The 14,247-nt window shown below is 51.2% G+C and overlaps 1 protein-coding gene across 1 annotated transcript in view; it reads left to right on the top strand.

Moving 5' to 3' along the window:
- The first annotated feature begins 11,031 nt into the window (after positions 1-11,031).
- Runx3 (RUNX family transcription factor 3) overlaps positions 11,032-14,247 on the top strand; it is a 58,435-nt gene continuing 55,219 nt past the window's right edge. The window contains exons 1-2 of the mRNA XM_008822292.3: positions 11,032-11,183; positions 11,407-11,556. Coding sequence (XP_008820514.1) covers positions 11,499-11,556 — 58 coding nt within the window. The 5' untranslated portion in view covers positions 11,032-11,183; positions 11,407-11,498. The remainder of the gene's footprint in view (positions 11,184-11,406; positions 11,557-14,247) is intronic.

Raw genomic sequence — 14,247 nt, 5'->3', positions numbered from 1 at the left:
TGGCTTGGAGGAAGGGAAATGAACTATGCACGGTCCCAACCTGTGGGCTTGGCTCTGCCCTAGGCCTCCAGGAAGGTAACCTCAGAGCTTGGTCTCTCTCCTTGAAAGGGGGGCTAAGGGCTGGCCATAGCTCAGTGGATAGACTGCTTGCCAACATGCACAAAATCAAGGGATCCATCCCCAGCACCACATAAATTGGATGTGGCGGTAAACAACTATACTCCCAAAACTTGAGAGGCAGATGTAGGAGGATCAGGGTTCAAGGTCTTCCTTGGATACAAAGCAAGTTTGAGGCCAGCCGATCTTGTCTCAAAAAAAAGAAACAGAAAGAAAGAGCCTGAACACCTCCCCCACCCTGCTAACCTTGGTCCCAGGCCTGCTTCTCCTCTGCCTCAGAACTCTGGACTAGCTTCCTAACTCCAACTAGCTAAATCCTCTGTAGTTTGTTAAGACCCTCCACATGCAGTCCCCACCCCCACCTTCCCCTGGACTTGTGATCTGCCTGACACCAACCAGTCCTCCTATACCCTGACAAGTATACCTTATACCACTCATCAAAGAAGCTTCTTTTTGCAAGAGATGGAGGCTATTACAGAGTTCCACAACTGGTCACACACAGAGAATATACATCTGAGAGATGCCCAACCCTGGATGACATATCTACAGTGGAACTTCTACACCTAAAGCTCATGGAGCATAGTGGAACAAGGGGTGGAGAGAATACCAGAATTCTCACCAGCGAAGCTTCTTTATACAACAGAGTGCAATGTACCCAGAAGGCCACAACTGGCTAAGTTTTAGAGAATAAGAGACTGCAGAGTGTGTCCCTGGATAGGACTCCTATGTTAAACCTCACCCACCCATCTCTGAGGGACCATTTTGGAAGAGGGGGTGGAAAGATTGTAAGAGCCAGAGTTGGTCCATGAATATAGGGAATCAGAGACTTTCAGGCCACTGGAAGCTTGTACATGTGAACTTGGGTCAATGGTGGTGTCATGTACAAGACCCATGGGCAGTCAATCAGACAAGGGCCCAAAATGGAGCAAGGGAAATGGGCAGTGTGCCAGCCCTAGCCTGGGAACTGTTGGAGACTGATTCCTGCTAGGTGAGGGGGAGCAGATCTTCCTTAAGATCTATAGATCTTAAGGAACTAGACTCCAGTGAATGAACTTGCACTGAAGGACATCTGGGTACAAATGCTTGGCCAGATAGGACTTAACATGAATGATGGAATGCATGAGGTCTCATGGGGGCAGGGAGTGTTCTAGTTTGTTTCTTCATTGTTGTGACAAAATACTCTTGGGGAGGAAAAGGTTTATTTGGCTTACATCTCCCAGGTCACAGTTCATCAAGGAGCCCAAGGTAAGAACCTGGAGGCAGGAGCTGGAGCACAGGCCATGGAAGAAAACTGCTTACTGGCTTGCTCCTCTGGCCCTCACTCAGTCAACCTGCTTTCTTAGACAACGTAGGCCCACCTTCCCAGGGGTGGCACCCACAGTGGGCTGGGCCCTCCCACATCACGCAATAATCAAGAAGATACCCTACAGACATGGTCAAGTTGACACTAAGGTTATCCAGCATGGGGTGGGGGAGGGTAGTGTGGGGTCATGGATGGGGGAGGTGGTCTAAATTTGATCAAGAAATATTGTATGAAATGCACAAAAGTTCAAAAAATTTTCTTCTTAAAAGGATGGGTCTAGAGAGATGACTCAGGGGTTAAAAGCACTGGCTGCTCTTGCAGAGGTCCTGGGCTGAGTTCCCAGCACCCACATGGCAGCTAACAACTGTCTATAACTCCAGCTCCAGGGGATCCAATGCCTTCTTCTGGACTCTGTGGGCATTGCATGCATGGGTGCAGCTACATACATGTAGACAAAACACTCATACACATAAAACAAAAATAAATAATTTTTTAAGGACAGGGATAACAGGGATCAAACATCTAGACTTTGAGAACTGGAACAGGGGAGAGAGGGAGAACCCACCCCCACCTCTCTAGAAAGCTCAGAGGGGCTGTAGCACGATGCCTGGAGCAGAGGGTTCAGGCAAGGGCTGTGCTGGGCTCACCCTGACCTTGTGTACCTGAGGATGGGGGTTGCAGGCTGTCCCCTGAGTGAATACCTCTGACCCTACACCTTGACCCCTTCAACTAGCTCTCCAGAGAAACTTAAAATATGCAAATCTGATCCTATCACCCCTGTACCCCCAAATCTAAAGCCCAGCAGGGACTTGTCAACACTACACACCTTGGCATACCCAAGCTGACCCCACCCAACTGTCCAGCCCTCTGCTCCCCATCTCAATTCAGGCTAGACTCTTGTCATCTTCCCAAGACCTTTGCCCATGCTGTGCCCTCTGCTCTTGCCCACCCCCAACTCTTGCAATTCTTACCATTCCTAACTCTATAAATGTCATGTCAGCCAAGCAGCCTCCAAAGGGAGGATGTGGCATCTCCACACATCTTGGATATTCCCCCATTCAACCCTCCAGATGCAGAGAATCAGAATGTCTTGAGGCTTGTTACAGCAACTCAGGAAGTGAGAAGGTGGTAGAGAAATGCCTCAAAGCCTGAAGAGAAATGAGAAATTACTTTAATTATGATTTCTATACCCAGCCAAACTATCCAGGAAGAAGGACTGAATCTAGCTCACACACACTTTCTAAAAAAGCTTCCAGAATACACACACACGTGCGCATGCACACACACACACACACACACACACACACACACACACACACACACGGGAGCAATCCTCTAGAGTCTTTGGTACCCAAGAGGTCAGGAGACACTATTTGCAAGCCAGGCTGAGGAGACACTATTTGCAAGCCAGGCTGACCTATGGCAGATTGGACTGGGGAATCTCAAGCATGAGGTCCAATAGTGAGGAGAGATCATGCTCCCCACAAACTTGGCTAACACATGGCTTCCTTGATGGTGTGGCAGCTCCAAAGGGTGGAAGGAAGATGCTGATAAAGGCACACCTGAAATGGTGAATTCCTGCCCACCATAGGTGGGAGACACTCTGGGTTGCCAAACCTCCAAGAGGATAGGCTGCGCTAAGGACATGCTCTGGCTGAGTGCTTATTCCTCAGCAAGAATAGCCTGAGGATGAGCATTCCTAGAGCAGCCTGCAATGGTTGTGACTGGGAGGTAGTAGATATCCAGCTCCCTTACCCCTGGGGAGAAACTCTGCTTTGTGTTTCATGAGGTCCTTGGGGTCCCCACCTGGCTGAGCTCCCAGTAGACAGAGCCAACTGCCTTCCCTGGCCTATGCCCCTTGCCCCACTTCCTGACATTGCCTCCCAGACAAACTGCTTACTCCTTACTCCTGACATTCAAGGTCTGCCTTGGGGAAAACCCATACTAACATACCCAGAGCCTAGAATCATGGGACAGATACTGAACTGCTAGTCAAGCAACTTGGGTCTGTGTGGCCTAAGGCAAACTCTGCCCCTCTCTGTGCCTTGCTTCCCTGAATTTGAGCCACGCCCATAGCCTTCCCAGGCAAGCTCTCTCATCCCACAGTCCTGCCTCTTCCTCACAGAGGCTCTAAGCATCCAAGTCCACTTCCAGAGACTGCGCATACTCAGGGATGGGGAAGCCGCAGGCCTGGCTGGGACAGATCCTTTCGTGTTCCGGAGGGCCGCTGGGATTCTTGGGATGATAGCTCCATGGCATGCAAGATGCCCCACCATTTCCCAACCACATAATAACAACCCCTCTCCTTTTGCCTGGGTCAGCAAATTTGCAAACCAGGCCATTATGACTGGAAGGGAGAAGGAGAGAGGGGGAGGAAGACATTCAGACCACGTCACTTTTTAAGAGCTTCTCAAGCCTAGGCCCTCACATGGAAAGGCAGCAGGGGCTGGGAGCTGGAGCTGGGAGCTTCCAGAAAAGCTCTGGGGATTCTAACTACTGAAGTTCCAATAGCCCAACTTCACCGCTTCTGAGCCGTGCAGCCCTAGACCAGTCTCTTTACTGCTCTGAGCCTCAGTTTCCTTCTCAGTAGAAGGGGAAAGGCAAAGATGACAATGCCCCCCCTGCCCCCCCCACATTTGTTAGAATTAGCTGACTCACAGCTCCCTGGAAGTATCTAGAAGGACAGAAGTCAGAGGACTCCTGTGGATCTGAAGGTCCCATTCCGTACCCAGTTAGGTAAAGTCAATTTGCAGGCATCTCTGAGTCTTTTTCCTCAGCTGTTAAATGGGTCACATAACAGTAACCCAAACGGTCTGGGTGTAGACACAGCTCTGACTCTGTGTTGAACTTGGACAAAGGATTTAGCCTCTGACCTTCAGTCTCCTTATCTGTGAAGGAATTACTATGAGATCTAGGCAGCTAATTTATGCAGGGCCCTTAGAAGCACGCTGGGCATGTGGACAGTATTATCCAAGTTCAAGCTCATGATTCATCTCCCTTCTTACTGCTAGCTTTGTGGTGGGGGCATATACAAGCCCCAAACAAATGTTCATGGAGGAGAAGTGGGCAGGAGCCATGGCAAAGAGCCCATAAGATGTGTCTCTCATGAGGGTGGGCCCTTCCCTGCCACCATCTCCATGGGTAGGGTTTTGCCCACCTAAGCCAGGTGTGGCTCCTCTCTTTAAGGGCCATCCCTCAGCAAATGAAGGCAGTGACAGAGTGCTTTGATGCTATAAATAGATTTTCTACCCAAAGACCCAGAGAAAGGTCATGTTATAAGCAAAGAGGGGCTGTTGTTTGAAGTTTCTTTCTTCCTTCTAGGGTGTTCTGAGGGAGAGGAGCAGCTCTGGGCAGGACTTCCCTGTCTCCCAGGAGCATAAGAGAAGCTTCTGTGCCGGCCAGCATTTCAGGGATGAGATTATATTAAGGCCCGTCCCTTCAGTACCCAGATCAGCCTGGGCCAGACTCTAGAGGTTGGTGGAGCATGGGACTGTACCCACAAAATCTTAGGGAGCTGTGGGAAGGCAGAAGCCTGCTGGAGAGTCAGCCTTATGGCCCTCATCTCTGCCCGCCCTTCTTCTACATTCATGCACATTAGTACACACATGCACATTCAGACATGCATGCATGTGCAGGCACACATGTCCACGGCTCTCAGGCCATTCCTGACCAGGGGCTCATCGTGTTTTCTTCAGGAGCTCCCTGCTCACCTTCCCAGCCTTTCAGATGGATTGGAGCTGTTTACTGTCCCTACTGTACCTGTGAAAACAGTAGGGTCGAACCACCCGGCCCAGCAGCCTGCTCTTTGGCAGCACCGAGCTGGGGTTGGAACCGGATCATCTGACGCCAAGGCCCCAGTTCCTCAACCTCTCTGCAAGGATGTTAAGGAGAGAAAAGGAGGACTTGGGGACACAATGGGAAGTGGAGGCAGCAGATGGGTTGAATTTCTCTGCCTGGACATGCACAGCACTCTTGCATCTGTGAGCCTTGGATATATGAGGGGCCACCAGGCCAGCCCTGTTGGCCTGCTCTGGAAGGAGCAAGTAAAGGCACATTCTTACAGAGGGGACTGAGTAGGGGCATGGGGGGCAGTGTTGATGATTCAAAGCAATGAGGGGCTATACCCCTCCCTGGCTGTGGGGGATGAGTGAGGCCTAGCCTGTGCTGGTCCCTGGTTGACTGGTCCCTTAGAGGACACTGCTCCTGTCCCTGTCTGACCAGGGCTTTAGACTAAGGTCTGTGGCTCAGAGATCTTCAAAGCAGGGTAAGAGAGGCTTTGGGGTCCCTAGGAAAGATCTCAAAGATTGTCCTCACTGTCCTACCCTGAACTGTCACAGGTGACAGTCCCTACCCTGGGACTATAGTGAGGGAGTCCCTTGAGGCAGGAAGATGGAGGAGGGGAGGACTTGGCTCTGGGGGGTGGGGTGCAGTGACACCAACAGATTTTCCAAAACAACAGGAAAAAGAGGCAAGGGTGGGGAGAGATGACCGCCCAAAATGCGGGTGACATTAGCCGGGTTGGGATAGTGCAACCTCCACCTGAGAGCGGGTGACCTCCCTGGAAAGCAGCGATAAGGCCAAGTAACAGCAGGCCACTTGGTGTATGAGGGGCACTGTCCCCAGAGTCCCTCTCAGAGACTCTCTGAGAAAAGCTTTCCACACATACAGGCCCTCAGCTCCCCATCCATCAGCCTGGCCTGAGTACCCTGGTCCCCGAAAGAGCCAATAGCCATATCAGGCCTCACTAGCCACCTCAGAAGGTATAGGTCTGCCCTGGGTGCAGGGTGGCTTATTTCCTCCCTACAGACCTCAGAGCAGAGCCCCCTGGCCAGCTTGGTGTCTGATATTCTCATTCCATGCAGCTCTTGCACCTGGCTTGCTGGTGGAAATGGAGTCTGAACTCAGGTCTGGGGCTCAGCTCAAATCTGTGGCTGTCGGGCCTCAGTTGCTGTGCAAAGCCCAACAGGTCAAAACATGGACTTGGCCCCCAGTCTCACAGGGAGAAGGCCGGATGCTACAGGCTGGTGGAGGACCCAGGAACGCAGAGAAGCACTGTCTTTGCACACTGACATGTTCATGGTCATTAACACTCCCAAGTAGACCAAGATTCTCCAGCCGCAGTAGCCTGAGGTCAAGGTGGAGATTCCTGTTCTGCACAAGGTTAAGGAACAATTCCATTGCCAACCTGAGGTACCCAGCTGCCACAAAGCACATCTGCTTTTGTGTCATCCTGTGGCATGTCACCCTCCACTCTTACCCACCACTGAGCATAAAATGAGTGCATCTCCAAATTCAATGGTGCCGACAGGACAGAGTATCATTGGCTAGGGTGCCGATCCTGGGCCGGCTTGCCCCATCCCTGTCTCAGCTTGACTGTCATACAGAGTCCCTGTTCAAGGCTATGCTTCCCAGGCTCCTGCCAGTTGCTTCCAACTGTGTTTGTGGGCAACTGGGAGGAGGTTGGATAATGTGAGAGATAAGACAAGCCTTCTATCCTTTGGCCTTCATCTCAAGTGACACCTCCTAAGTGGCCAAGTCTCCCCTGTCACTCCAGCCAGTACTAGATGGGTCTACCCTGGTCCTGCTTTCAGCTGTCAGTCATCTCTGTACTCACCTCCCAGCTTCCTGTTTTCCTGGGCTGGACTCAAGGGGATGCTATGAGACCCCATGATCTGATTCCTAACATGAGTCTTTGATTTTAGGAAAACTAGGTTGAGTATTTCAGAAAGACTAGGTGAAGGCAAGCTTTTAAGAAAGAAATTGAATCTGAACCTGGTGGCACAGGCCTGTAATCCCAGCTACTCAGAAGACTGAGGTGGGAGGACTGCAAATTGGAGCCTGGTCTGAGCACAGAGCAAAACTTTGTTTCAAAAACAAAACAATACAATAGAAAATGAAACAAAAGATAGTAAATTTTAAAAAGAAGGAAAGTTAAAGAGGTTAAGATACTATTTTATGACTAGCTTTTATTTGTAGATACTGTTTTGTATGATTCTCTCCCTCATTTTTTATTAAACAGATCTTATGGGTTTTTTTGGGGGGAGGGTTGGTCTTTTTTTTTTTTTTTGAGACAGGGTCTTCCTGTAACCCCAGCTGTCCTGGAACTCACTATGTAGACCAGGCTGGCCTTGAACTCACAGAGATCCGCCTGCCTCTGCCTCCCAAGTGCTGGGACTACAGGTGTGCGCCACCACGCCCGGCTCGATCTATGTTTTTTAGCACGCTAAAAAGAAATCCAGGTGTGGTGGCAGAGGCCTTAATTCCAGCATTTGGGAGGCAGAGGCTAGCGGATCTCTGTGAGTTCAAGGCCAGCCTGGTCTACATAGCAAGTTCCAAGCCATCTGGAAGGGAGACCCTGTCCCAAAAATACCAAAATAAATAAAATTGGGGGGGCAGGGCTGTAGAGATGGCTCAGCAGTTAAGAGCACTGGCTGCTCTTGCAGAGGACCCCGGTTCGATTCCCAGCACCCACATGGCAGCTAACAACAGTCTGTAACTCCAGTTCCAGAGAAATCCAACACCCTCTTCTGACCTCTGTGGACATTGCACGACTCGGGTACACTTGCATATAAGTATGCAGTACACTCATACACATAAAATTAAAAATAAAAAAAATTTTAAAGAAAGAAAACCTGATGCTACATACCAGGAGAATGCCCATCAGAAGGTGAAGGAGGAGCTGGGGAGATGGCTCATTGCAGAAAGTGTTTGTCAGGAAAGCACGAAGACTTTAATTCGTCCCTAGCACCCACATTAAAAAAAAGCTTGGTGTGGTGGCACACATTTGTAATCCCACCACTATGGAGGTAGAGACAGGGGGCTCCCTGGGCTTGCTGGCCAGCCAGCCTAGCCTATTTGGTGAGCTCCAGGTCAGTGAAATCCTGCCTCAAAACCCAAAATGTGGGCCTGGAGAGATAGCTCAGTGGTTAAGAGGTCTAGCTGCTCTTGCAGAGGACCTAGGTTCAGTTTCCAGCACCCACATGGTGGCTATCAACTGTCTGAAACTCCAGGTCCAGGGGGATATGGCACTCTCTCTGACCTCTTCAGGCTCGAGCATTGCACAGCACAGGCACACTTACATACATGCAGACAATACACTCATATACATTAAAAAAAAAAAAAAAAAAAAAAAAAACCAAGATGACTGGTGTGGTGATGCATGCCTTTAATCCTACCACTTGGGAGGCAGAGGCGGGTAGATCACCGTGAGTTTGAGACCAGCCTAATCTACATATTGAGTTCTAGGCAGCCAGAGCTAATATTGAGCTCTAGGCCAGCCAGGGCTACACAGTGAGACCCTGTCTCAAAATAAAACAAAACAAGGTGGACAGCATGAAGAGAGAGGATCACGCCTGGCATTGAACAAGTAACTGCTCCGTTGCTATGGATTATCATGTCAGGACCTGAGGTTAGGATGTGCCCCTGGATCCATACATAAGCCTCTTGGGCTCCCTCCCATTCCTGGGCCTAGATTCAGTTTCCAGAGAGGGGGAGCCCCTCAGGATGAGCAAGTGATTGGGGGTTGGGGGGCACTCGTAGGTGTGGAAAAAACCAGCAAAGTGTGGGGCAAGTTGTCAGAAACTGGAGGGGGCGGTGTTGGCAGAATGGAAACAGCCTCCGGCTGGGAGCAGGGCACTGGGTCCCACTGACTCACTCGGGGTTCTTGGATAATAAGCCTCCACCTCCCTAGGGGGGCCTCAGTTCCATTTCTAGAAAAGGGAAGTCTTCCTACTGCGTCATCCTCTGCTCGTTTTCACATAACAGGCTCCAAAATGCTCCAAAGTTGCCCAGGTGGACTCTACCTCCTCTAGTGATCGCTGGTGACCCAGGCCAAGCCAGGCCAGCTGATGCACTCACAGCTGGTGGGAGTGTAGCGGTCGCCTCATTGCACAACTACGTTAGTTCCCTGCCTTGTTTACTCATAACAGAGCCCAGTTGCGTCATGGAGACTCTGCCAAGGAAACCAGTATACTGCATTCTCAACCAGTGCCATCCCTCCAACCAAGGTGTCATCCCCATTTTACAGGAATGAATTTTGAGGCCCAGGAAAGGAAAGTGGCCTGCCCCCATGATCTTGCAGTTCTCAGACTTAAAGCTGTTTCTAGGGCCCCTCAGCTGTCACCATTATGCCTGAACTCAAAGTCCCTCCGAGTCCAGCCCACAGGGGCACCAACTTGCACCTTCAGGGACTTGCTTATAAGAGGATCCAGTGTGGCTGAGAGGTAGAAAGTTCTAAGACTTTGAACAAGCCCTTCTTCCCTAAATGCTGTGTGAGATAAAGCTGGTGCTGGAGCCTGGCCCCAGCCTGGACTCTCAGGGTGAGGGTGGGTGTGCTATCCGGGTTGCAGAAGGTCTTTCTGAAATCTGGAGGCTCAGCTTAAAAGATAGTGAAGGGTGCTATGGTGTCATGGTGGAGGCCTAGGTAGGAGACTTGAAGGGGGAGATTCCCTTTCTGGAAGGCTGTAAGATCCTACACATGGCCCTGGGCATCAGTGATAAGGCCTGTGAAATGGGAGAGAGCTCTCCAGGCAAATAGGAAAAGCCACCTTCCACTGCCCCAAAGCTGACATACTTCTAGGAAGACAGAAGTATAGGTTGGGTTGTCTTCCAAGTCCTTCGAGTCCCTTTGAGCCTTGGTGCATGAACAGGTAAAAGGGGCCTGACAGAGGGGGAACAGACAAGCAAAGGCCCTGAGAAGGGAAGTTCAGACTCTCTGGCTGCAACAGAGAACTCCAAGGGCATGTGCAGGTGGGCAACCTGCACAAGGGGCCTGGAAAGGTTAGTTTGGCCTCAGGCCCCAGGCTCTGCAGGGGGCTTCCCAGTATGTCCACACCACAGCTTTCCCAAGGAAGGTCTTTCTTGGTGGGCAGACCATGGCAGCCGCCTCATATGTTTCCCATTTGTACATAATCCCAACTCCCATAAAACCCCCTGAAGTGCCACCCAGACACACATGTGAACGCCTCTGCCTGGCAGTGTGGTGACGGACATGGCAGGGTGTTAGCCACAGCCCAGGGCCATGATGGCCATGGTGAGGGGGCCCTCTGCTCTCTTGGGAGCCAAGCTCTGGCTCCTGGGAAAGGGCTAGCTAGGCCAACACAGCCCTTCATAAGAAAAGGGTCTCCAGGCCCCACTGCACACCACCACCCTATTCCTGCTCAATGGTTCCTAGCTCTGTGCTCCTGGGCAGCGTGCTGAGGCTGGCCTCACAAATAGAAACCTCTCTTTCTCTCTCTCTCCTCTCTATTTTTTATTCTTCTCCTCCCCCTCCAGAGAGAGAGAGAGAGAGAGAGAGAGAGAGAGAGAGAGAGAGAGAGAGAGAGAGAGAGACAGCCACAAGATCTTCTAAGAGGCTGTGACATCACAGCCCAGGTGACAGTGGCCCAGCCAATGGGCCAAGGCCGCGAGCTGGCTTCTTGCATCCTGTGATGTGAGGTTGGGTTGACACTGGGAAGGCCTGGTCCCTCAACCACAGAACCACAAGGCCAGGCCCTCACCGCCTCCAGAGCCCTGTGAGGAGCTGGTTGGCTCCTGGCGTCCCCACCCCCTGGCCGCCCTGGCCCCAGCCACAGCCTGGGCTCCGTGGAGGGTGAGCCTCGTTCATTCATTCATTCATTCGCACTGCTGCGTCTGGCCTTTCTGCTGCAGCCGTGGGCTCCTCCGCCCTGGCCGCCCAGAGCCCCCTTCTCACCATCTAATGATAATCTGCTGTTGAAAATTTGTGGCTAGACATTCCTGTGGGACCAGGAAGCCAAATTCTTGGGTACAAACAGAAACTTTCTTTCCTTGGGGATTTTCTTCTCTCGCTCACAGATACTCTCGCGTTCTTTCCTTTTTTTCTTTTCCTTTTTTTTTTCTTTTTTTTCTTTTTCGTAGCAGCAGGGGAAGAAAAAAGAGACCAAACAAACAAGGGGAAAAAAAAAAAAAACTAAAAAAAAAAAAGCCCAAAAGAAAAAGCAACACCTCCCCTCTTTTATTTTCAAAAGCAGCTAGAAAAAAATATATATAACAGCAGCCAACCAAGTGGGTCTGAAGGCAATCCCTGAAGGCCGGGTCCTCGCCTCCGCCAGCGCAGGGCATGGCTTCCAACAGCATCTTCGATTCCTTCCCCACCTACGCACCGACCTTCATACGTGGTGAGTACCATAGTCTGGCTCTGCTTGGCCTCGCGGGTGGGGAGCTGTGGCCAGGACCTTAGACCACGATCCTCCAACCCACCACTCTTGCCACCTCAGTCGCTGGCTTCCGAGACCCTGTGGGGGAAGAGGGGTTGGTGGCCTCTGTGGTCTCCTGGCTTGAGCATCTCTAGGGGACTTTAATCCTCGGCTGGTGAGGACATTATACAGCAGGGATGATGGCTACCTCAAGACCTCAAAGGCCAGACAACAGAGGGTCCAAGGATAGAAAGAGCAAGAGGAGAGTACCCATGATGCTCGGCTTCCTGCCTCTCGGGAAGGAAGGGCACTGGGGCCTGTGGTAGCTCAGATCTATCACCTGGGGGCCCAGGTGTACTGGGGTCCAAGAGTCTGACCCGGCCGTGGGAGGCAAGCAGGGCTTGAGCTGTGCCTGGACCCACAGAGCTCAGGGAGGACCAGTCCCTGTTCTTACAGGGATAGTGGGGACAGAGGGAGAAGAAGGGAGCCACAGGCTTCTGTGAGAATCTGCTCAGCACTGGCGCTTCCCCAAAGCTGAGTCCCCACGGGGTACCCTGTCCCTGGAAGGTTTGTGGACTTGGATGCAGAGAGAAGAAAGTGTTTGGGGGTAGATTTTGCCTCTATGTATGGCCCAGAGTTCTGGGGTATACCCCTCAGCAAGGATGGGAGGGAGTAGGGGTGTCCTACCGGAGCCTCTGATTTAGGCTGAACCCCAGGGAGACCTGCCCAGACTGTTTGGCCTTCATGGCCGAGGTACTCTGACCTCACACAGCCTTGCCACCTTCCTCCCCTCCCCTACAGGAACCCAGATAGGGCTGTGGCACTTGGAATCAAGAGTCTCAAATCCATGAGCTTTGGGCCCATGACTGTCTGCCTTACGAGTGACCTGAAACGGGTTACTTAATCTCTCTACTCCCAAGAGTCCTCTCCAGCTGAGGGGTCCTGCTTGTGCAGGCTGTGCTTGGGGGTATTAGCTCTGGGTTGTTCAAGGGGCCAACTTCTCTACAGAACTGGGGGGGCAGAATTTTCTAGAACTCTAGAGTTGGGAGACATGGCCTTTTCTGAATCCAGATGGCCAGATGAAACACAGAGGTCTGTCTGCCTCCGCCATCCCTAGTCATGATCACAGTCAGTGCTTGTGTTCTGGAGGGTCTGGGGCACAGTTAGGTCTGTGTATACAGGTTTGACAAAAACTTGTCCAGGAATAAGGCATACCTCTTTCCTGGTGACCTGGGGAGGCCAAGGCAGGCTATATGCTTTGGCGGGGACTGAACCAGGGGAGAAGAGGCACTCCCTCCAAACCTGGCTGTGGATAGTGATAAGTGACCCCAGGTCTTGTCCCCTCCAGTGGCTGTATTTATACGGTGTGCCCTTTGTAGTCTTCAGAGCTAATTAAAGGCAGTTATGTGGCAAGAAAATAAGAGTTTATAAAAAACATTTTCTGGGTCTTTGTAATCTGTGTTTCTTCCTCCCTGAGAAAGATGAAGTTGGGTTTAAAACAAAGGAACCTTGAAAGGCAGGACTGGAGCCTGGTCTCATGGTGTGGACCTCTAATGCAGAGCCCTGGAGGCAGCAGCTGGAGGCAGGAGGGCAGACAAAGGGGACATGGGAAGCTCTGGTTTAATATATGCCCCCAAGGAGGGCGGAGGGCACTGGACAAAGTGGCTGGTCCTTTGGTCAGCAGGGTGGAAGGTACTGCAGAGGCTGGAGTCGCTGGGCATCCTGGAGATTCCAAGAAGAAGCCCTGAGTTCCTCTCTCTCCTTCCAACCTGCCCGTTCTGAGTTAGCTCCCCAGTCCTGTCCCTCCAGAGCTCCAGTCTCTGAGTCCCCTTGTAAGACCAGCTCTGCTACCCACACAGGGTCCTTAACCCCTTTGGAGTCTGGAATCTGAGGAAACCTGTGGCTCCTTCTCAAATCACATTTTAAAATGCATAAAATAAAATCGAAAGGATTTTAGAGGACACCAAAGCTACGAAAACAGTTTCCAAACAAAAAAAGCCAACTTGTAGATAGTGATTTTGGGCCTCTTTAGGAACTACTGCATGACTGTGGCCCTCCTGGTGAATCCAGAAACCAGTGTAACTCAGGGGCAGTGAGTGCTAACCATAGATATTATGGGGTCCTCTGTCACAACCCTCCTGAGACTGAAAACTATCTGTAGTTTCCATTGGTGACACCATAATGGTGGAAAAAGATGCTAAATTTCAATTCGAGGTTGCTGATAAAAGGGAAAACGTCATTATTTCCAACCGGGTTTGTGAATTCTGTGCAGATCAAGAACCCCAGCACCACTGGGTTCTCACACTCCGGCTCCTGGGGATCTGTTGCCTGTGGGGTTTTCACAGAAGGGAAAGGACTCCTCCTTCGCTCTTCCACAGCTTCCTCTTCTTCTGTCCTGTCTCCTCCAAATGCCAACCTCCTCAACTCCCTCAGCAAGATGTGAGGAGCCAGCAGGCCCTCGACCCCACCCCTAGAGAGCTTGAAAATGCTGGGTTCCCCATTCCCACCTCAGACTGAGGAATCAGAGCATGTTCTTTTGAGTCTGAATTAACATAGTTTTGAAAATTCACCCAGACAGACTCAGGCAGTGTGGGCAGAGGGCCACAGATGGAAGAAAATGGTTTCAAGTTTGTTTTTAACCAGCAAAGGCAGGCATCCATGCCCCACCTCTCA

The sequence above is a fragment of the Nannospalax galili genome, unplaced genomic scaffold (genome assembly GCF_000622305.1).
Source record: "Nannospalax galili isolate Female #2095 unplaced genomic scaffold, S.galili_v1.0 scaffold1428, whole genome shotgun sequence".
In the NCBI taxonomy this organism is placed as follows: Eukaryota; Metazoa; Chordata; class Mammalia; order Rodentia; family Spalacidae; genus Nannospalax; species Nannospalax galili.
The sequence above is the reverse complement of the archived record's forward strand: the minus strand, read 5'-3'. Positions and strand labels throughout refer to the sequence as shown.